The sequence below is a fragment of the Podarcis vaucheri genome (assembly GCF_965113315.1).
Source record: "Podarcis vaucheri genome assembly, chromosome: 3".
Lineage (NCBI taxonomy): Eukaryota > Metazoa > Chordata > Lepidosauria > Squamata > Lacertidae > Podarcis > Podarcis vaucheri.
In genome coordinates this window covers 27,543,887-27,558,534 of record NC_138761.1, presented here as the reverse complement: position 1 = coordinate 27,558,534, position 14,648 = coordinate 27,543,887, and the positions used below count along the sequence as shown (strand labels likewise).

General features: G+C 46.9%; 1 protein-coding gene across 2 annotated transcripts in view; it reads right to left on the bottom strand.

Annotated features, from left to right (window-relative positions):
- Nucleotides 1-14,060, bottom strand: part of VASH2 (vasohibin 2) — a 35,877-nt gene extending 21,817 nt beyond the window's left edge. For both annotated transcript variants that reach the window (XM_082217845.1, XM_082217846.1), the window contains exons 1-4: nt 13,907-14,060; nt 12,559-13,021; nt 6,393-6,481; nt 4,199-4,255 (exon numbers count right to left, since the gene is read on the bottom strand). In XM_082217845.1, the coding sequence (XP_082073971.1) occupies nt 4,199-4,255; nt 6,393-6,481; nt 12,559-12,828 (416 nt within the window). In that variant the 5' untranslated portion in view covers nt 12,829-13,021; nt 13,907-14,060. The remainder of the gene's footprint in view (nt 1-4,198; nt 4,256-6,392; nt 6,482-12,558; nt 13,022-13,906) is intronic.
- Between the last annotated feature and the right edge of the window lie 588 nt (nt 14,061-14,648).

Here is a 14,648-nt window from a genome sequence, read left to right as displayed (position 1 = left end):
TCCTTCTATTTAAAATGCATCTCTGGGTTATTTGTGGGGCATAGGAATTCGTTCATTTTTTTTCCCTTCAAAATATAGTCCGGCCGCCCCAGAAGGTCTGAGGGACAGTGGACCGGCCTCCTGCTGAAAAAGTTTGCTGACCCCTGCCTTTAGATATTTGAAGAGGCCTGTCATAGCTGCTCTCAGTTTCCTCTTTACCAGGCTAAACATACCCAATTCCCTCAACCATTCCTCATAAGGCATGCTTTAGGCGTATAAGGTAAAGGGTAAAGGGACCCCTGACCATTAGGTCCAGTCGTGACCGACTCTGGGGTTGCGGTGCTCATCTTGCTTTATTGGCCAAGGGAGCCGGCGTACAGCTTCCGGGTCATGTGGCCAGCATGACTATGCCACTTCTGGCAAACCAGAGCAGTGCACGGAAATGCTGTTTACCTTCTCGCCGGAGCGGTACCTATTTATCTACTTGCCCTTTGACGTGCTTTCGAACTGCTAAGTTAGCAGGAGCAGGGACTGAAGAACGGAAGCTCACCCTATCATGGGGATTCGAACCACTGACCTTCTGATCTGCAAGTCCTAGGCTCTGTGGTTTAACCCACAGAGGCACCTACGGCGTATAGCAAGCCCTATACTAACAAAAGTCACGGCAGTAAACAATTGAATCCCCAAACAGGACATCTCAGAGAAGCTCCCTGTAAAAGTAGATGGGTGGAGTTGGAGAATAAGCCTTGTTTTAGTTATCACACTAGCCCAGTCTAGACAGTAATGTGTTTTTTGTTCACAGAAGCTTCAGATGTGGCAAGGATGCATGAGGAACAGGAAGCACAAGTACCTGTCCATGTGCTTCTCCAGTTCACTAAAAAAAAAGGCATGTCTGCATCTCCCCTGCTGGGAGACAGAGAATCTACTCCCCCCCCCCATCCCATCTGTCATCACAGCCAAAGCTGCTTACAGACACAGCTTCAGCGTTTTTCAAGGTCCCCATTCTGAGCACTGCCACAGGCACTGGCTCACCACGTTCACAACAATTCCTATTCATAGATCAGGGATCACACTATGGAAACGCAGCAGCTAAAACACAGACAAGCAGCCTGCTGTGCTGGGTGGAGCTGGCACAAGCAGGCCCCCCAAATAACACTGAACAATATGTCTCCTACAATTGTCTTCCAGCCAGTCCCGTCTGAGACTCACCAAAATGTCAAAATAAGTGGTGGACCCTGCAGAGCTGAGACATCTGCACTGTTGTGTCTTATGGAACGTTCCACCATATAAACAAAATTATTAATTATTATTATTACTATTATTTGCCTTTATTATTTATTTAGCTATTAAATTTGTGAACCCCCCTCATATCTGAAGATCACAGGGAGGTTCGCAACTTAAAAATACAAAATAAGAACACAAAATACATAAGACAAAAACAAGGGCAAGGACAAAACAAACCACCGCTGCTGCCGCCACAATCACATTTAAAAGACCACTGAATGTTCATAGATGATGGAGCTGTAGTCCAACTACATCTGCAGAGACACAGTTTCCCAGTCAGGTTCTATTTTATATTATACAGTTTTACTATATATTAGTTTGGTGCCCAGGTAGTCCTTTGATCTAACCCAGCTTAGTAGAAATACTATGAGAGGTGGAAGTTTAAAGCTCTTCTATTACACCAGTTGGGAGGAAGCAGAGGCTAGTTGTCAATCAGCTTCCTGCCTGGGTAAAGACATACGAGGAAGGATAAATAATAGTTGACCTTCTGGATCTCCACAGGAAGCTTCAGAGCCCCCTGCCTTGAGAACTTCTGACACCAGGCTCAGAAGCAGCAGGCCATGTGCATGCAAAGCCATGTGCAGCAATCTCCTTGCTAGCTGGGAAAAAGGAGCGCATCTTGGCAGCTTTTCAATACAGGGTTTTACAAGATGGTAATTATTATCCCCGCTTCCTGAAGCCATCAGGGTGGGCAGAATATTAATGGTTTCAGTGCCTGACAGTCTTCACCAGCTGAGCAGAGCAGACGCAAGCAGCAACTCATCCTCCTCTTATTGTCAAAATACCAAAGTCATGTTTTAATGTATGCTCCATTTCCAATGCAAGACCTCACTTATCGGGATCCTCTGCTCACCAACATACTGAAGGCAGATATTTAAAATCCAAGACGCCGGGCATTTTGCTAGCTTAATTTAAGTAGACACATGTTGTCTGTCAGGCCACACAATACTTGCACAATGACTGATTGATTGATTGATTGATTGATTGATTTACTTAATTTATATCTCACCCTTCCTCCCCCCAAAAACCCAGGGTGGCATGAAGATCCACAATTTAAAAAGCAAAAGCAAAACCATTCTAAAAAATGGTTAAACACTTTTATATGGTATGATATAATACCCTGCTGCGACACTTTTGGGTTGTCAGTAATGAAAAGATATATATTTTTAAGTTCAAAGCTTCTAAAAGCAATTGCAGTTAGAAACATATCAGAGTAATTAGTTAAAAACGTTGTAGAAGCAATTAAAAGCATTATTCCATCCAGTGATCTGGGGTTGTTACTGAAGTCAGGAGAACAAAAGCTTGCCACTCGTTACACAAGGAAGACTGTTCTGCCCCATTGTGGGATCATTGACCCAGCAACAGAGTTGCATTCTAAGGCCAAAAAACAGCGGCACTGTGGAAGGGAAATACAGGGGAGTGCAGCTCTCGACTTTTTTCAGGATAGGAGCAGTGATGTCATTGGCCGGTGCACCAGGGTAAATGATGGATCCTTCTTGCTCTGGCAAATGAATGGGGCCTCCAAGATTATTTGTGACAGATTAGTATAGAGGAGGCCAGAGAAAGAGAAAAATAATCAAGGAAAGGCTGGATTCTTCTTTCTGTTCCTTGATGGGGCTCCCTTTCCTACTTCTCCCTTGCAGTTTAAATGGTAACCCTTCTTTGCAAGGTGGTTTGCATTTCCAATCAAAAGCTAAAGAGGTTGCAATTCAGCAGACGGGGATCTTTTGTTTAAACCTTGTCTCAATGTGTTTTTAAAGATGAGCCTACAGGTTGTAGTTACAGTGAACTATTACGCAGAGTAGACCTAGTGAAATTAACAGACCTAAGTAAGTCACGTTGAATGCAATCCTAGGCTAGTAAACACTACTGAGCTCATTGGAGCTTACTCCTAGGAAGTCCTGCATATGATGGCATGTCATGCTGACCTAACAAACTAGGTACAGTGTTACCTCGGGTTACATACGCTTCAGGGTACAGACTCCGCTAACCCAAAAATAGTACCTCAGGTTAAGAACTTTGCTTCAGGATGAGAACAGAAATCGTGCTCCGGTGGTGCGGCGGCAGCAGGAGGCCCCATTAGCTAAAGTGGTGCTTCAGGTTAAGAACAGTTTCAGGTTAAGAACGGACCTCCAGAACAAATTAAGTACTTAACCCGAGGTACCACTGTATTATGCCAGGCATAGGCAAACTCGGCCCTCCAGATGTTTTGAGACAATTCCCATCATCCCTGATCAGTGGTCCTGTTAGCCAGGGATGATGGGAGTTGTAGTCCCAAAACATCTAGAGGACAGAGTTTGCATATGTTTGTATTATGCTATTATGCTAGCGCTCATTGTTAGGTGTGGATGTGGAACAAAAACCATGTTTTTGTCTCTCCTTGAGAGCAGGGCTATGGGGCTGTCATGATAAGCTCCTGCACTTCAAAACTTACTAATACACCACTAGTCATAACCGACAACTGGCTGCTGCTGCAGATGAGCCATATAATGCAGTCTTTGGGGCAATTCACGCAATGACGTATCACATAGTGTTGGTCCACAATGAAGCAACTACAAGCTGGCATTTTTTGGCTAGGCAACTGGCCTTGTCACTGGTACAGACCTGAGCTAAGATTGTAACTTTCCACTTCCGGCCTCTGTTCACATGGCCAAAGTTTCTGAGTTGCTGGAAACAGTTGTTGGAGAGGAGAGGGCTTTTGTGCTTGCATCCTGCTTGCAGGTTTCCCATAGGAATCTGGCTGGCCTTTGTGAGAACAGCATGCTGGACTAAATGGGCCATTGGCCTGGTCCAACAGGCTCGTCTTATGTCAAGCATTCTATCCTGTTTTATCCATGCAGACAAGTTACCCAACCTTAGGAGCTCTCTTTAAAAATAAAATAACCCAAGCCCACCAGAGCATCCAGCACCCCCAATGAATCCAACTGATACTTACCCACTTAGAGGTCTTGATTTCCTAATTTCAAAAAATTGAGTCCCTGTGTGATTGTATCTGGGTTTTATTGGTTAAGGCAAAGTAACTGCATAACAGGGAGGAGAAATCAATTGGTTTGAGCAAGTGATATGACCATCATCACTTCTAAAAATGCATACCATCTATTAAAAGTTATTACCTCCAAATTAATCACAGATTTAAAAAGATACACAGTGGAGATGTATTTGACAATGAATGTGGGGCTATCTTTGAAGGTGACTCAGAAACTGCTATTAATTCAGAACGCGGCTGCTAGACTGGTGACTGGGAGCAGCTGCTGGGACCATATAACGCCAGTCTTAAGAGATCTACACTGGCTCCTGGTATGTTTCTGAGCACAATTCAAAGTGTTGGTGCTGACCTTTAAAGCCCTAAATGGCCTCAGCCCTATATACCTGAAGGAGCGTTTCCATCTTCATTGTTCAGCCCAGACACTGAGGTCCAGCTCTGAGGGCCTTCTGGTGGTTCCCTCGCTGTGGCCAACACAGTGGTTTATTTTTGGCAGTGTTTTAAATCACTTTCTGACTCAGAGTTGCAGCTTAATAGCCAGACACAGGATGGCCACTTAATAGCCCAATGGGAACATCTGTTTCCAGCATGGAGAGCTGAACTGTAATGGAGCGATGTGTCAAAAAGGAAGCAAAGCATCAGCTTAATTTGCTGTTTTAGATGCGTGGGAAACTGGAGAAGCGGCTCTGCTTTAGAGTGGTTTTTTTGTAAACCTCAGGAGGTTTAGAATGGTCAATTTTTTAAAAGCTGGTCAGGTTCATTGCAATGTCAAACAAAGTTCACTCAGATTTCAAGACATCCTTAATGCTTTGCATACTTAAAGCACACTTCTCCCCCTCCAATCCATACTGCTAGTCTGAATTGCAGGCAATTATCTGGGAAAGGGCTGTAGCCTTGGGGGTAGAGCATCTGCCTTGTACGCAGATCCCCAGCATCTCCAGGTAAAGCTGGGAAAGATGCCCTCCCTGAAACCCTGGAGAGCTACTGCCAGTCAGGGTAGGCAATACTGAGACAGATTGGGCACATCCACACTGTACATTTGAAGCACATGGCTTCCCCCAAAGAATCCTGGGAACTGTAGTTTTCTTCTCACTCAGCTGCAATTCGCCACACCCTTAACAAACTACAGTGCCATGGTCTGTAAATGTATGGTGTGGGTTTCTCCTTAGGTGAAAACTCAGCTTCCTTCTTACAGGACTCCAATTGGCTAAACTATATCATTTCCTCTCTTTCCAGGCTGCGAACCGCTCATGGCACTGCTCATGTACAAGAGGATAGCACTAGTAGGCATGGGGAAAACCCAAAATTTGCAAAACAGCACCTAAGAGAGGAGGGAACCCAAGAAGCAGCTCAAGGAGTACTGAGTACTGAGCATGCTCAGTAGCCACAGACGCTTCAGGTTACAGACCCTGCTAACCCAGAAATAGTACCTCAGGTTAAGAACATTGCTTCAGGATGAGAACAGAAATCATGCAGTGGCAGCGCGGCAGCAGTGGGAGGCCCCATTAGCTAAAGTGATACCTCAGGTTAAGAACAGTTTCAGGTTAAGAACGGACCTCCAGAACGAATTAAGTTCTTAACCCGAGGTACCACTGTAGTGCTGATTTGGGGTGTAAGGGAACGGCAACATTTTGTTGCAGATCTCACTTGTTCCATCTAATGATCTACCCCACCAAGCTCCTGAGGCTTCACAGGCCCCTCAGCTCAATACAGGCCGCTCTGGCCTTTCAAAGGTATGGACACCACCTTCTCTTCCTCAGCAGCAATTCATCACCACAAAGATGTGAAAATTCTCTTCCCAATGACCTTGGAAGCGGAGTTCACAAAGGACATTTTCAATCGATTGGATGCTAAATCTCCCTCTTCAATTACATCCTCATCAGTGTCAGCACAAGCTAATTGCCTGGCCCTCAAGACCAAGCGAAGCAGGCCAAAGCTTAGGTAGCCTCACAAATCTTCCCTAGTGCCGGGGAAAGGCAGCAAAGAGAATTTTACCCCTCCTTCGCTTTCCATTCTCATGTCACATTTTACCCTCTTCCCTCCCTCCCTCCCTCCCTCCATGCATTCACTCAACAGCTCAATAGAAAAGCTTAACATTGCAGTTTTGGGTCTCCAAAACATATATATATTTTTTAAAAAAGGATACTGCAGCATCTTCATGTAATTCTGTATTGCCTGAAGCCACTCAGGGATGGTCATGGAAGCCCTGTAGCTTGGCAAGGATGGCATTGAAGGCTGTGAACGAGGAGAGAGAGAAATGTTGAGAGGTTGTTGCTTATTCAAGCAGGAAGGGGGCAGAGCTGAATTTACCTCAGGATGACAGTGTTCTGCTCACACCAGAGGTCCGGTTACGGGGTGGCTCAAGCCCTGGGTCTTTTGTGCAGTGCCCCCACATCCCTTGACTCTTCGCTTCCCAGCTTTTTACCATTATTTGGTTTTTTTATTTATATTTATATGGATAGGTATATGCGAGTACATTGAAAATGCAAGTACTGACATGGAAAGAAGCACACAAAAATTGCAGAGTTTAGACAGGATACAGCAAATTGCAAGTAAACTTTAAATAATGATTTGTATAATCCAGAATACCAATAACCATGGACAAAAAATTAAAGGGGGGGGCAAAGAAAAAGAAACCAGAATACTTAATAAAGTTAATGGGGGGGTATTGGTTGGGCCCTTTGATTTATAAATGTATACATTTATGATATTTTGTTGAAGAAGTATCATATTCATTTCTTCTCATACAATTGCAAAAGGTGTCTTGTCTAACTAACCATCTCTCTGACTACTGCTCCAAAGTTCTGTAAACATTTTCCATTCTTCCTCAAATGCTCTCTTTCTTAATTTTTTTTTAAAGCTTTGCCAACAGGATTACTGGCCTTCATCAATGCCAGGAAGACCCTAGCCACCTACTCTCAATTTTCCACCAAGACACACTTCCATTTATGCAGATACATGGCTCCTGAGTCTCATGTCCCAACTGGCCAGCAGCATGGCTGGTTTACTCTAAGGAAGTTTGTGCAGCCTGACCCTATCTAGGTGTCTAGGGCAGGCTTCCTCAACCTCAGCCCTCCAGATGTTTTGAGACTACAATTCCCATCATCCTTGATCACTGGTCCTGCTAGCTAGGGATCATGGGAGTTGTAGGCCAAAAACATCTGGAGGGCCGAGGTTGAGGAAGCCTGGTCTAGAGCCTTGTAGATGTTGCAGGACTCCCCCCATCCCCAGTTAATATGGTCAAAGGTCACAGATGATAGGAGCTGGAGTCCAACCACATCAGGAGGGCCACAGATTCTTCACCCCTGGCTTATAGCAAGTGCATAAGTGACAGGAGCCAGCCAGCAATAAATCATATGGAATAAGCAAAGTTAACTCTTTATTAGAAGCATAGTCTGCCAGGCCTAATGAGCACAGCAATTCTTCTTTGGTAGGTCTTGCCCCTATGAGGCAGTTGTGGAGACTGAGGATCCCTACCTTCCTACAACTGTCGAAGTCTCAGCCTCTCCCAGGTCCTTCCCAAGCAATCTGAGACTACCCTGGCATGTCTGCTTCTGCTTCTCTCACTTCATGCCTCTCCTGGTTCTGGGAGACCAGGGAGGGGGAAGCTTCTTCACCACCCTGACTCATCTCTGCCTCTTGGCTTCCCTCATCCCTCTCTCCTGCTGCAGCTTCCAGTTCAGAACTTCTCTTTACCTGAGACTCTCCCTTCTCACTGAGGCCTGTTACCTCTCCAGCTTCCTCCTCCTAGTTTGCTCCCTCTTCTCCCTCTGAGCACTCATCGTCATCCCACCACCAATCCCCAGGTCCAGGGGCCTTCTTCCCTTTGGGGTTCCCCCGCCTCCCACCATTCCTCTCTCTTTCCAGCCAGTTCATGACAACAGGATTGGGCAGTCTTGGGCAGAATGTACACACATTAAGTGCTACAAAGAGCCAACTTCTCCAGGCTCAGTTTGGTCTTCATTCCAGCATCAGGCCAGCTCTGCCAAATCAACTGTTTTCTTAGTTTGGCCTTGCAATGCACAGAAGACAGTTCCCCATCACTCAGCACTACTCCCTGAGCCATACTTTCCCCAGAATATTCACCGCAGCTGTTTGCGGCACTGTCAAAGGGAGCTGGTTATGATGCCACATGTCACTCTTCTGTGCCAGCAATTGACAAACGGACATGGACACATGCCTTCAGCAGCCGGACTGCTGGCATATGTGACAGGAGCCAGTGACCAGATGCTGAAATGTCTGAAACACAAACAAGCTTCCTTTGCCATGAGAATCTCGTGCTTGGTTTATGAACAACTTTTTAAAGAAGTTTACAATTTAGAGCTGCATAACAGATTTACAAAAGAATGCCAAGCACCCGCTCTTAACAATCTGATGTCGGCAGTCAGGGATTCCAGTACAGTCACAGCTCTGGATAGTGCTTCAAAATGGGACACCGATTTCCAAAAATGTGGAATATTGCCCCAGCCCTTTGATGCTGCTCTTCTGTTCCCCCAGGGTGCTAGATTTTGTTTAAGGAAATTACAACTTATTTATTTGTGTTTATTGCATACCACCTTTTCTACAAGAAGATTAAGGTGATATAGCATAGCTATAGCTCCTCCCCCCCATTTTTCCCTCACAACAACCCTAGGAAATAAGTTAGACTGAAAGGCAGTGATTGGCCCAGTGAGCTTCATGGCCAAGTCGGGGTTTGAACCCTGGTCTCTCAGGTCCTATTCCGACACTTGTAACCATTATACCACACCGGCTCATTAAGGAAGAAAAGGTCACCTACTAGTCAGAGCAGACCGGGGCAGGGAACCTGGGGCCCTCCATATTTATTTCTTCTGGACTCCCACTCCCATGAGCCCGAGTCAGCAAGGGATGATGGGAGCTGTAGGTGAACAATACCTAGAGGACCACAAGCCCCAAACTGAATTCACCAGAGGTGGAGTACTGGATCTTGAAAGTATTACAGATTGTTTTTTCTCCCATCCCCCATGGGCCAAGCTTGATGGTGGGAGACTGTGCCCACCTGTCAATCACCTGACATCACAATAAATAATCTGATCCGGGATGTGGCAGATTTCTACACATGGTGACGGAAGGGGTTAATTCCTGGTTTGCACTGGAATTGCCTTGCGCAGATGTGCACAGGATATTTAAAAATTAGTTGCCACCCTGTTATCTACTGTAGGATCAGGCAGTCCAGTGGGTATCAGACCAGGTTTTCAGGTTTTTTTGTTTTGTTTCCTTTTTGTATAATAGAAAAACAAATGGTCAGAGCAACTCTGTGGCACATAATAACAAAATGTCAACCTGCCCAGACGGACGACATGCTTGCTCACGACTGCTAAAACACAAGGGAGTTTAATAGGAAAGCCGCCTCAGTGCCCCGCAGTATGTGGCCTTGCAGACATAACAGGTGGCTGGAAGGGCAGCTATCTCTGGAGAGTTTCCATCGCAAGTTGTCTCCATCGCCAGCTGTTTCATCAATCACCAGGCCAGCCGCAAGTCACATGGTGCAGAATTAGAATTCGGAATGGAAAAAGCTGAGGGAAGGAAGCATCTGCCTTGACCGCCTGCAATAGCAACTGGGGCGCTGGGATGCTCATTGAAACCCAAATCCCGATTCCTTTCTGGCCGAGAGGAAATAGCGTGCCTCTGACACGCTAATAAGAAAATCATCACTAATTACAGATTTAATTTGGGTGGCATATGCCAGATTCCCATACGTTGCAATTTAGCACTTACTTTGAATAAGTCCATTCACAAGGATTTCAATTGGGATCTAGCAGCTGATGAATTAAAATGGAGGGGTTGGAAATAGGGTTGCTAACCATCTTAAAAAACAAAAAAAACAAAACCCAGGTCTTTCTTTCAACCCAGTGTTGCTTCTGTGCCTTTAATGGTTTGATTGTCATACATTCATAGCTGGTAACGCTTATCTGCATGATGCTTCACTCAGTGCCCTTCAAGGTGCTGTGACAGGTACAGGAGAAAGCCAGGCCGGTGGTTTTTCTGGTCAGTTGGCAACCCTAATTATCACCCTCATTTTTCAAAGCAAAGGGGAATGCTGAAATAAATACACAACAGATTCTGGGCAGTATGGCTAAGGGACTATATTTTCATTTTGCTATTTATTTAAGGCATTTATATGTGGCTTTATATTCAGACTTTCTAAGCTGTGTACACAGAATGTTAAAAAAAAATCATACAAAGAATAAGATTAAAATTCATTCTAAAAACAGGGGTGGAAACCACTTTAAAATTCCTGCTGCATTAGGAAAGTCTTGGTCAAGGGCTTACACCTAATTAAATGTGCATAGGATTGCAGTGGTGGCAAATTCAGCCCATGTGGGTTAGTAGTGTCGGACTAGGACCTAGGAGACCAGGGTTCAAATTCCCAGCTTAGGCCCAGTCCCTGCCTACCAGCCTAACCTAACAATCGCAGGGTTGTTCAGGGGAAAACCATGAGGGGAAATGAGGAAAGGGAAACCATGTGTGCCACTTTGGGCTCCTGGAAGAAAAAGGTGGGATATAAATGTGATATATAAATAGATAATACCACTTCCCAAACGTTACACAGAGTTCTTAACTAATTCTGAAGGAACTTCTGGAGGCCATTTGAATGCCCTTCTCCAAACAACTTATATCGTTGGGTATGTGTGGAGGACCTTGTATAGGGCTGAAGAACCATTAATCCATCTTGAAGTGCAGTCCGTCATCCTTAGTGTTGCCATGACTGCAAGCAACATCAAGCCTGCCTCTTTGCTCACCAATGGTGCAATTTTGCTTCTCCTTTATATTGAAGGTGTGGGCAGCCTCTGGAGAGGACTATAGCTCAGTAGCAGAGCACATCTGATAGAAAGGGGACCATAACTCATTGGTAGAGTCTATACTTTGCATGCAGAAGATCCCAGATTCAATCTCCAGCATTTCCATTTCTACGTTGTAGGAAAGACTCTGAGATCCTGGAGAGCCACTGCCAGTCAGGGTAGGCAAGACTAGCTAGATGATCTGGCCTAGGCAGCTTCATGTAGTACTTGTAAGTGCACAGAACAAGCTTGGAGCAGCTGGCCAGAGTGAAACAATCCAAACTGCCTGGTTTAAGGGTTTCTACAGACTTCTCATTGCATCCCATCAAATCCGAAATTCAACGCAATCCTGAGCCAAGTGTCATTTTTCCTGCCAAACTGCAGCTGTTGTGCCACCTGTGATTTCATTTCATCACAAGAGCTGTTAGCAGAGAGCTGCAAACTTTCACAACTGTTCATGGAGGGAAACGACGAGACCCGACATTTCCAAATGCACGGAAAGCGATTCGTTGCTCAAAATTAAGTGCTTAGCATGGAAATGCCCAGATGACTGTCGCTGTTAACCACCTCTGGCCTCCGCTCTAATGTGCAACTACATTTCCTCCAGGGATGAAAACGAACAGCTGCTGGGCTGTGTTTATAGATGTCTCAAAGGTCTACTAATGCAAGTATAACCAAGGCTGGGAATATTCTACACTACACCACAGTACTGCACGCATGCATACAAATTGGTACAAGCTTCTTCTTTTAAAGCAACTTACTAGTCCTCATGGTACAGGAAAGGCCTGGAAACATGTGGGCACTTAGGCAAAGTCTCAAAGACCAAAGGAGGCTGAGCAAGGCATACACTGGTCCCTAGGCAAGACTTCAGTGCCCTCTTTAGAGCTGGTGGGTTGTGTCTAATGTTAGACCTACTCAGAGCAGACCCATTGGAACGCATGAGCATGCCTAATGTCCCTTAATTTAATTGGGGTTTCTTTTTCCCATTTCCATGGCTACCTCACCCTATGCCTGACTTCCTTACAGTTAATCCTTTGCTTGCAAAAGAAAGAGCTACCAACCTTCAATTAGCCTGCGGGATAGCTCAGTCGGTAGAGCACGAGACTCTTAATCTCAGGGTAGTGGGTTTGAGCCCCACGTTGGACAAAAAGATTCCTGCAATTCAAGGGGTTGGACTAGATGACCCTTGTGGTCCCTTCCAACTCTACCATTCTTTGAAACCCTCACTGGGGAAAGCAGAAATGATCGTGCAAATGAGTAAACACACAGCCATGAACTTGATTCACACACCTGGCCAGAGCAGAGGGGGTTAACCTTTGGCCCGCCAAGTGCTGCATGGGACTCCGTGTCCCATCATCCCTGACCATCAACCATGCTGGCTGGGGCTGGTGGGATTTGGAGTCCAACAACATTGGGAGATCTGTACACTAGCCACCTGTCTGGGCTAGAGAATCTGCAGACCCTTGCCACAGAATAAGGCCCATGACAAAGGAAGCTGCAGTCATAACTTACTTTTGCAAGGTTGTCAGCATTCCTTATGGTCTCCACCATCTCTTTGCCCGACGGATGCACCTTCGCCACGTGGCCCCACATCCTCTCCCAGGTCTTCCCATCAATAGGGAAGCCACTTTTGTTGACGAGGAAAGCCACCCCTCCATCTTTGTCTTCCTCTTCTGAGCCCCCGCTGTTGGCAAGGCCAACCGTCCGGGCGTGCGAGCTCCTGGAACGGCCCCCTTTGTCTCCTTTAGGGTGGCGGGAAACATTGGAGCTGGACCCCGTCATTGCTGAGCCTTCAAAAGGACGAGAGGCACCTCTCCGGGGCAAAGCGGGAAGAGACGGACAGCTCAGTCTCCCAACCAGGTAGCACTCCCCATCCCCTCTTCCCCCACCACCCAAGGAATCAGGTTGGCATGAAGTTGCTTGCTAACAGCAGCCAAGCAGATCACCGGTGGGTCTCTCCTCTTGCAGGCAGAATCTATTCGGAAATAGCAACAGAAGGTGCAAGACAGCACATGTTAGCATCATGGTCAGACAAAACAGCCCATTTCCCACTAGGAGAAGGAGCGAGCGAGATGCATCAGGCAGAGGCTCTCCTTGTTCTCAGCCAGAAATGGGAAACAATGGAACAGCAATAATCAAAGCAGACACTTATCGGATACACCTATGAAACAAAAGAGGAGGACCCTCCGATCCCTCTCTTCCTCAGCACTCCGCTCAGGTTCTCTCTCACCCGAGCGCGGCAGAAGGGAAGAGGGACCCTGATCTCCCTCTAAGGACACGCATCTACACATTTACACGCACACCCTGGAATAACCCTCTGGGAACTGTCACACAAAAGGAAGCGGGAGCCTGCTGCTGCAGAGCTGGAGTCCTCTCTTCCCGCATAACAGTGTCCCGGGTGATCATAAATCTGTCACCCCCACAGCGAGGCTGGATTCCACCAGATCTCCCTGCTTGTTGTGTCTGGCTACCCGGCTCCGCGCCTGGATGGAGCTTGACTTGGGGCGGGAGGCGGGGAGGAGGGCGCACCGCTAAGGCCGTCGGAACGAGGATCCGACCGAGCATCTCGGCGAGCCTCGCCGCCGTTCAGCAGCAGCATCGGCGCGCTTCGTTCTTCCGGGGCTTGCATGCGGCAAAGAGCCTCGGATGGTGCAGGTAGGAAGGCTGGGTTGCATGCACGCCTGCAGGCGAGCTGGCACCGGTCTCGGGATCCCGACGTGCGGGGAGGAAGGCGGACCTTGTCCACTGTGATTACTGCAAGCCCTTTTTAAAAAAAGCAGGCGGTTCCTCCCTCTCTCGGCCGCCGGGCGACCCCACCCATCCTCGGGCTCCCCTCCCCGCAAAACCCGGCCCGCCTCACCTGCTCGCGCAGCGATTCATTGCACCGGAGCCTCTCCCGGCGGCTGCGGCTGATGCTGCCTCTGCAGCTGCCTCGGCCGCCCCGGCCTCAGCCCATGTTCCATGATCAAGTGTTGCTCTCTGACATGGAACCATGTTACCCGGCAGCCGCCGACGTTCCGAGCGCCCCCATTGGGCGCCGCAACAAAGAAGGGCGGGCCTCGCGGACCCGGGCAGCGGCGCGAGGAAGGCTGGCCGGGCTCCGATTGGCTGCCGCGTCGGGCGCCGAGCGAGGCCAGCCCGGGAAATCTGATCGCTCGTGCTGCGAGTCAGGCCTTCGTGTCATTAAAGAAAAAAATTAAGCGGGGTTCTCCCAGCAGCGCCCCTTTCAAAGTGGGTGTAAGGGTCTATAAAATGAGGTGATTTTAATCTGCTTTAGTATTTTAACTTTTTAAAAAAATGCTTTTGTTTTTTTAATTAGTGCTTTCAGGAATGGTTGTGAATTTCCATTTTTATATTTTGTCTTTTTCATCTTTTTGTCTTTTTTTCCATTTTTATCTTTTATCGCTTTGGTGCTTCGTTTTTGTTTTTTAAACAAGCAGTGTTTAAATTTGATGAAACGAATCCATTAAAGGAAAGGGGTGGCGGCGGCGTGTCTTCTTGATTCGCTGCTGCGTATTCATAACGATTCGAACAGATCTGAAGGCATCGCTCACCCACCCCCACCCCCCACCTAGGATATTCCATAAGTAAAGCTGGGCGTT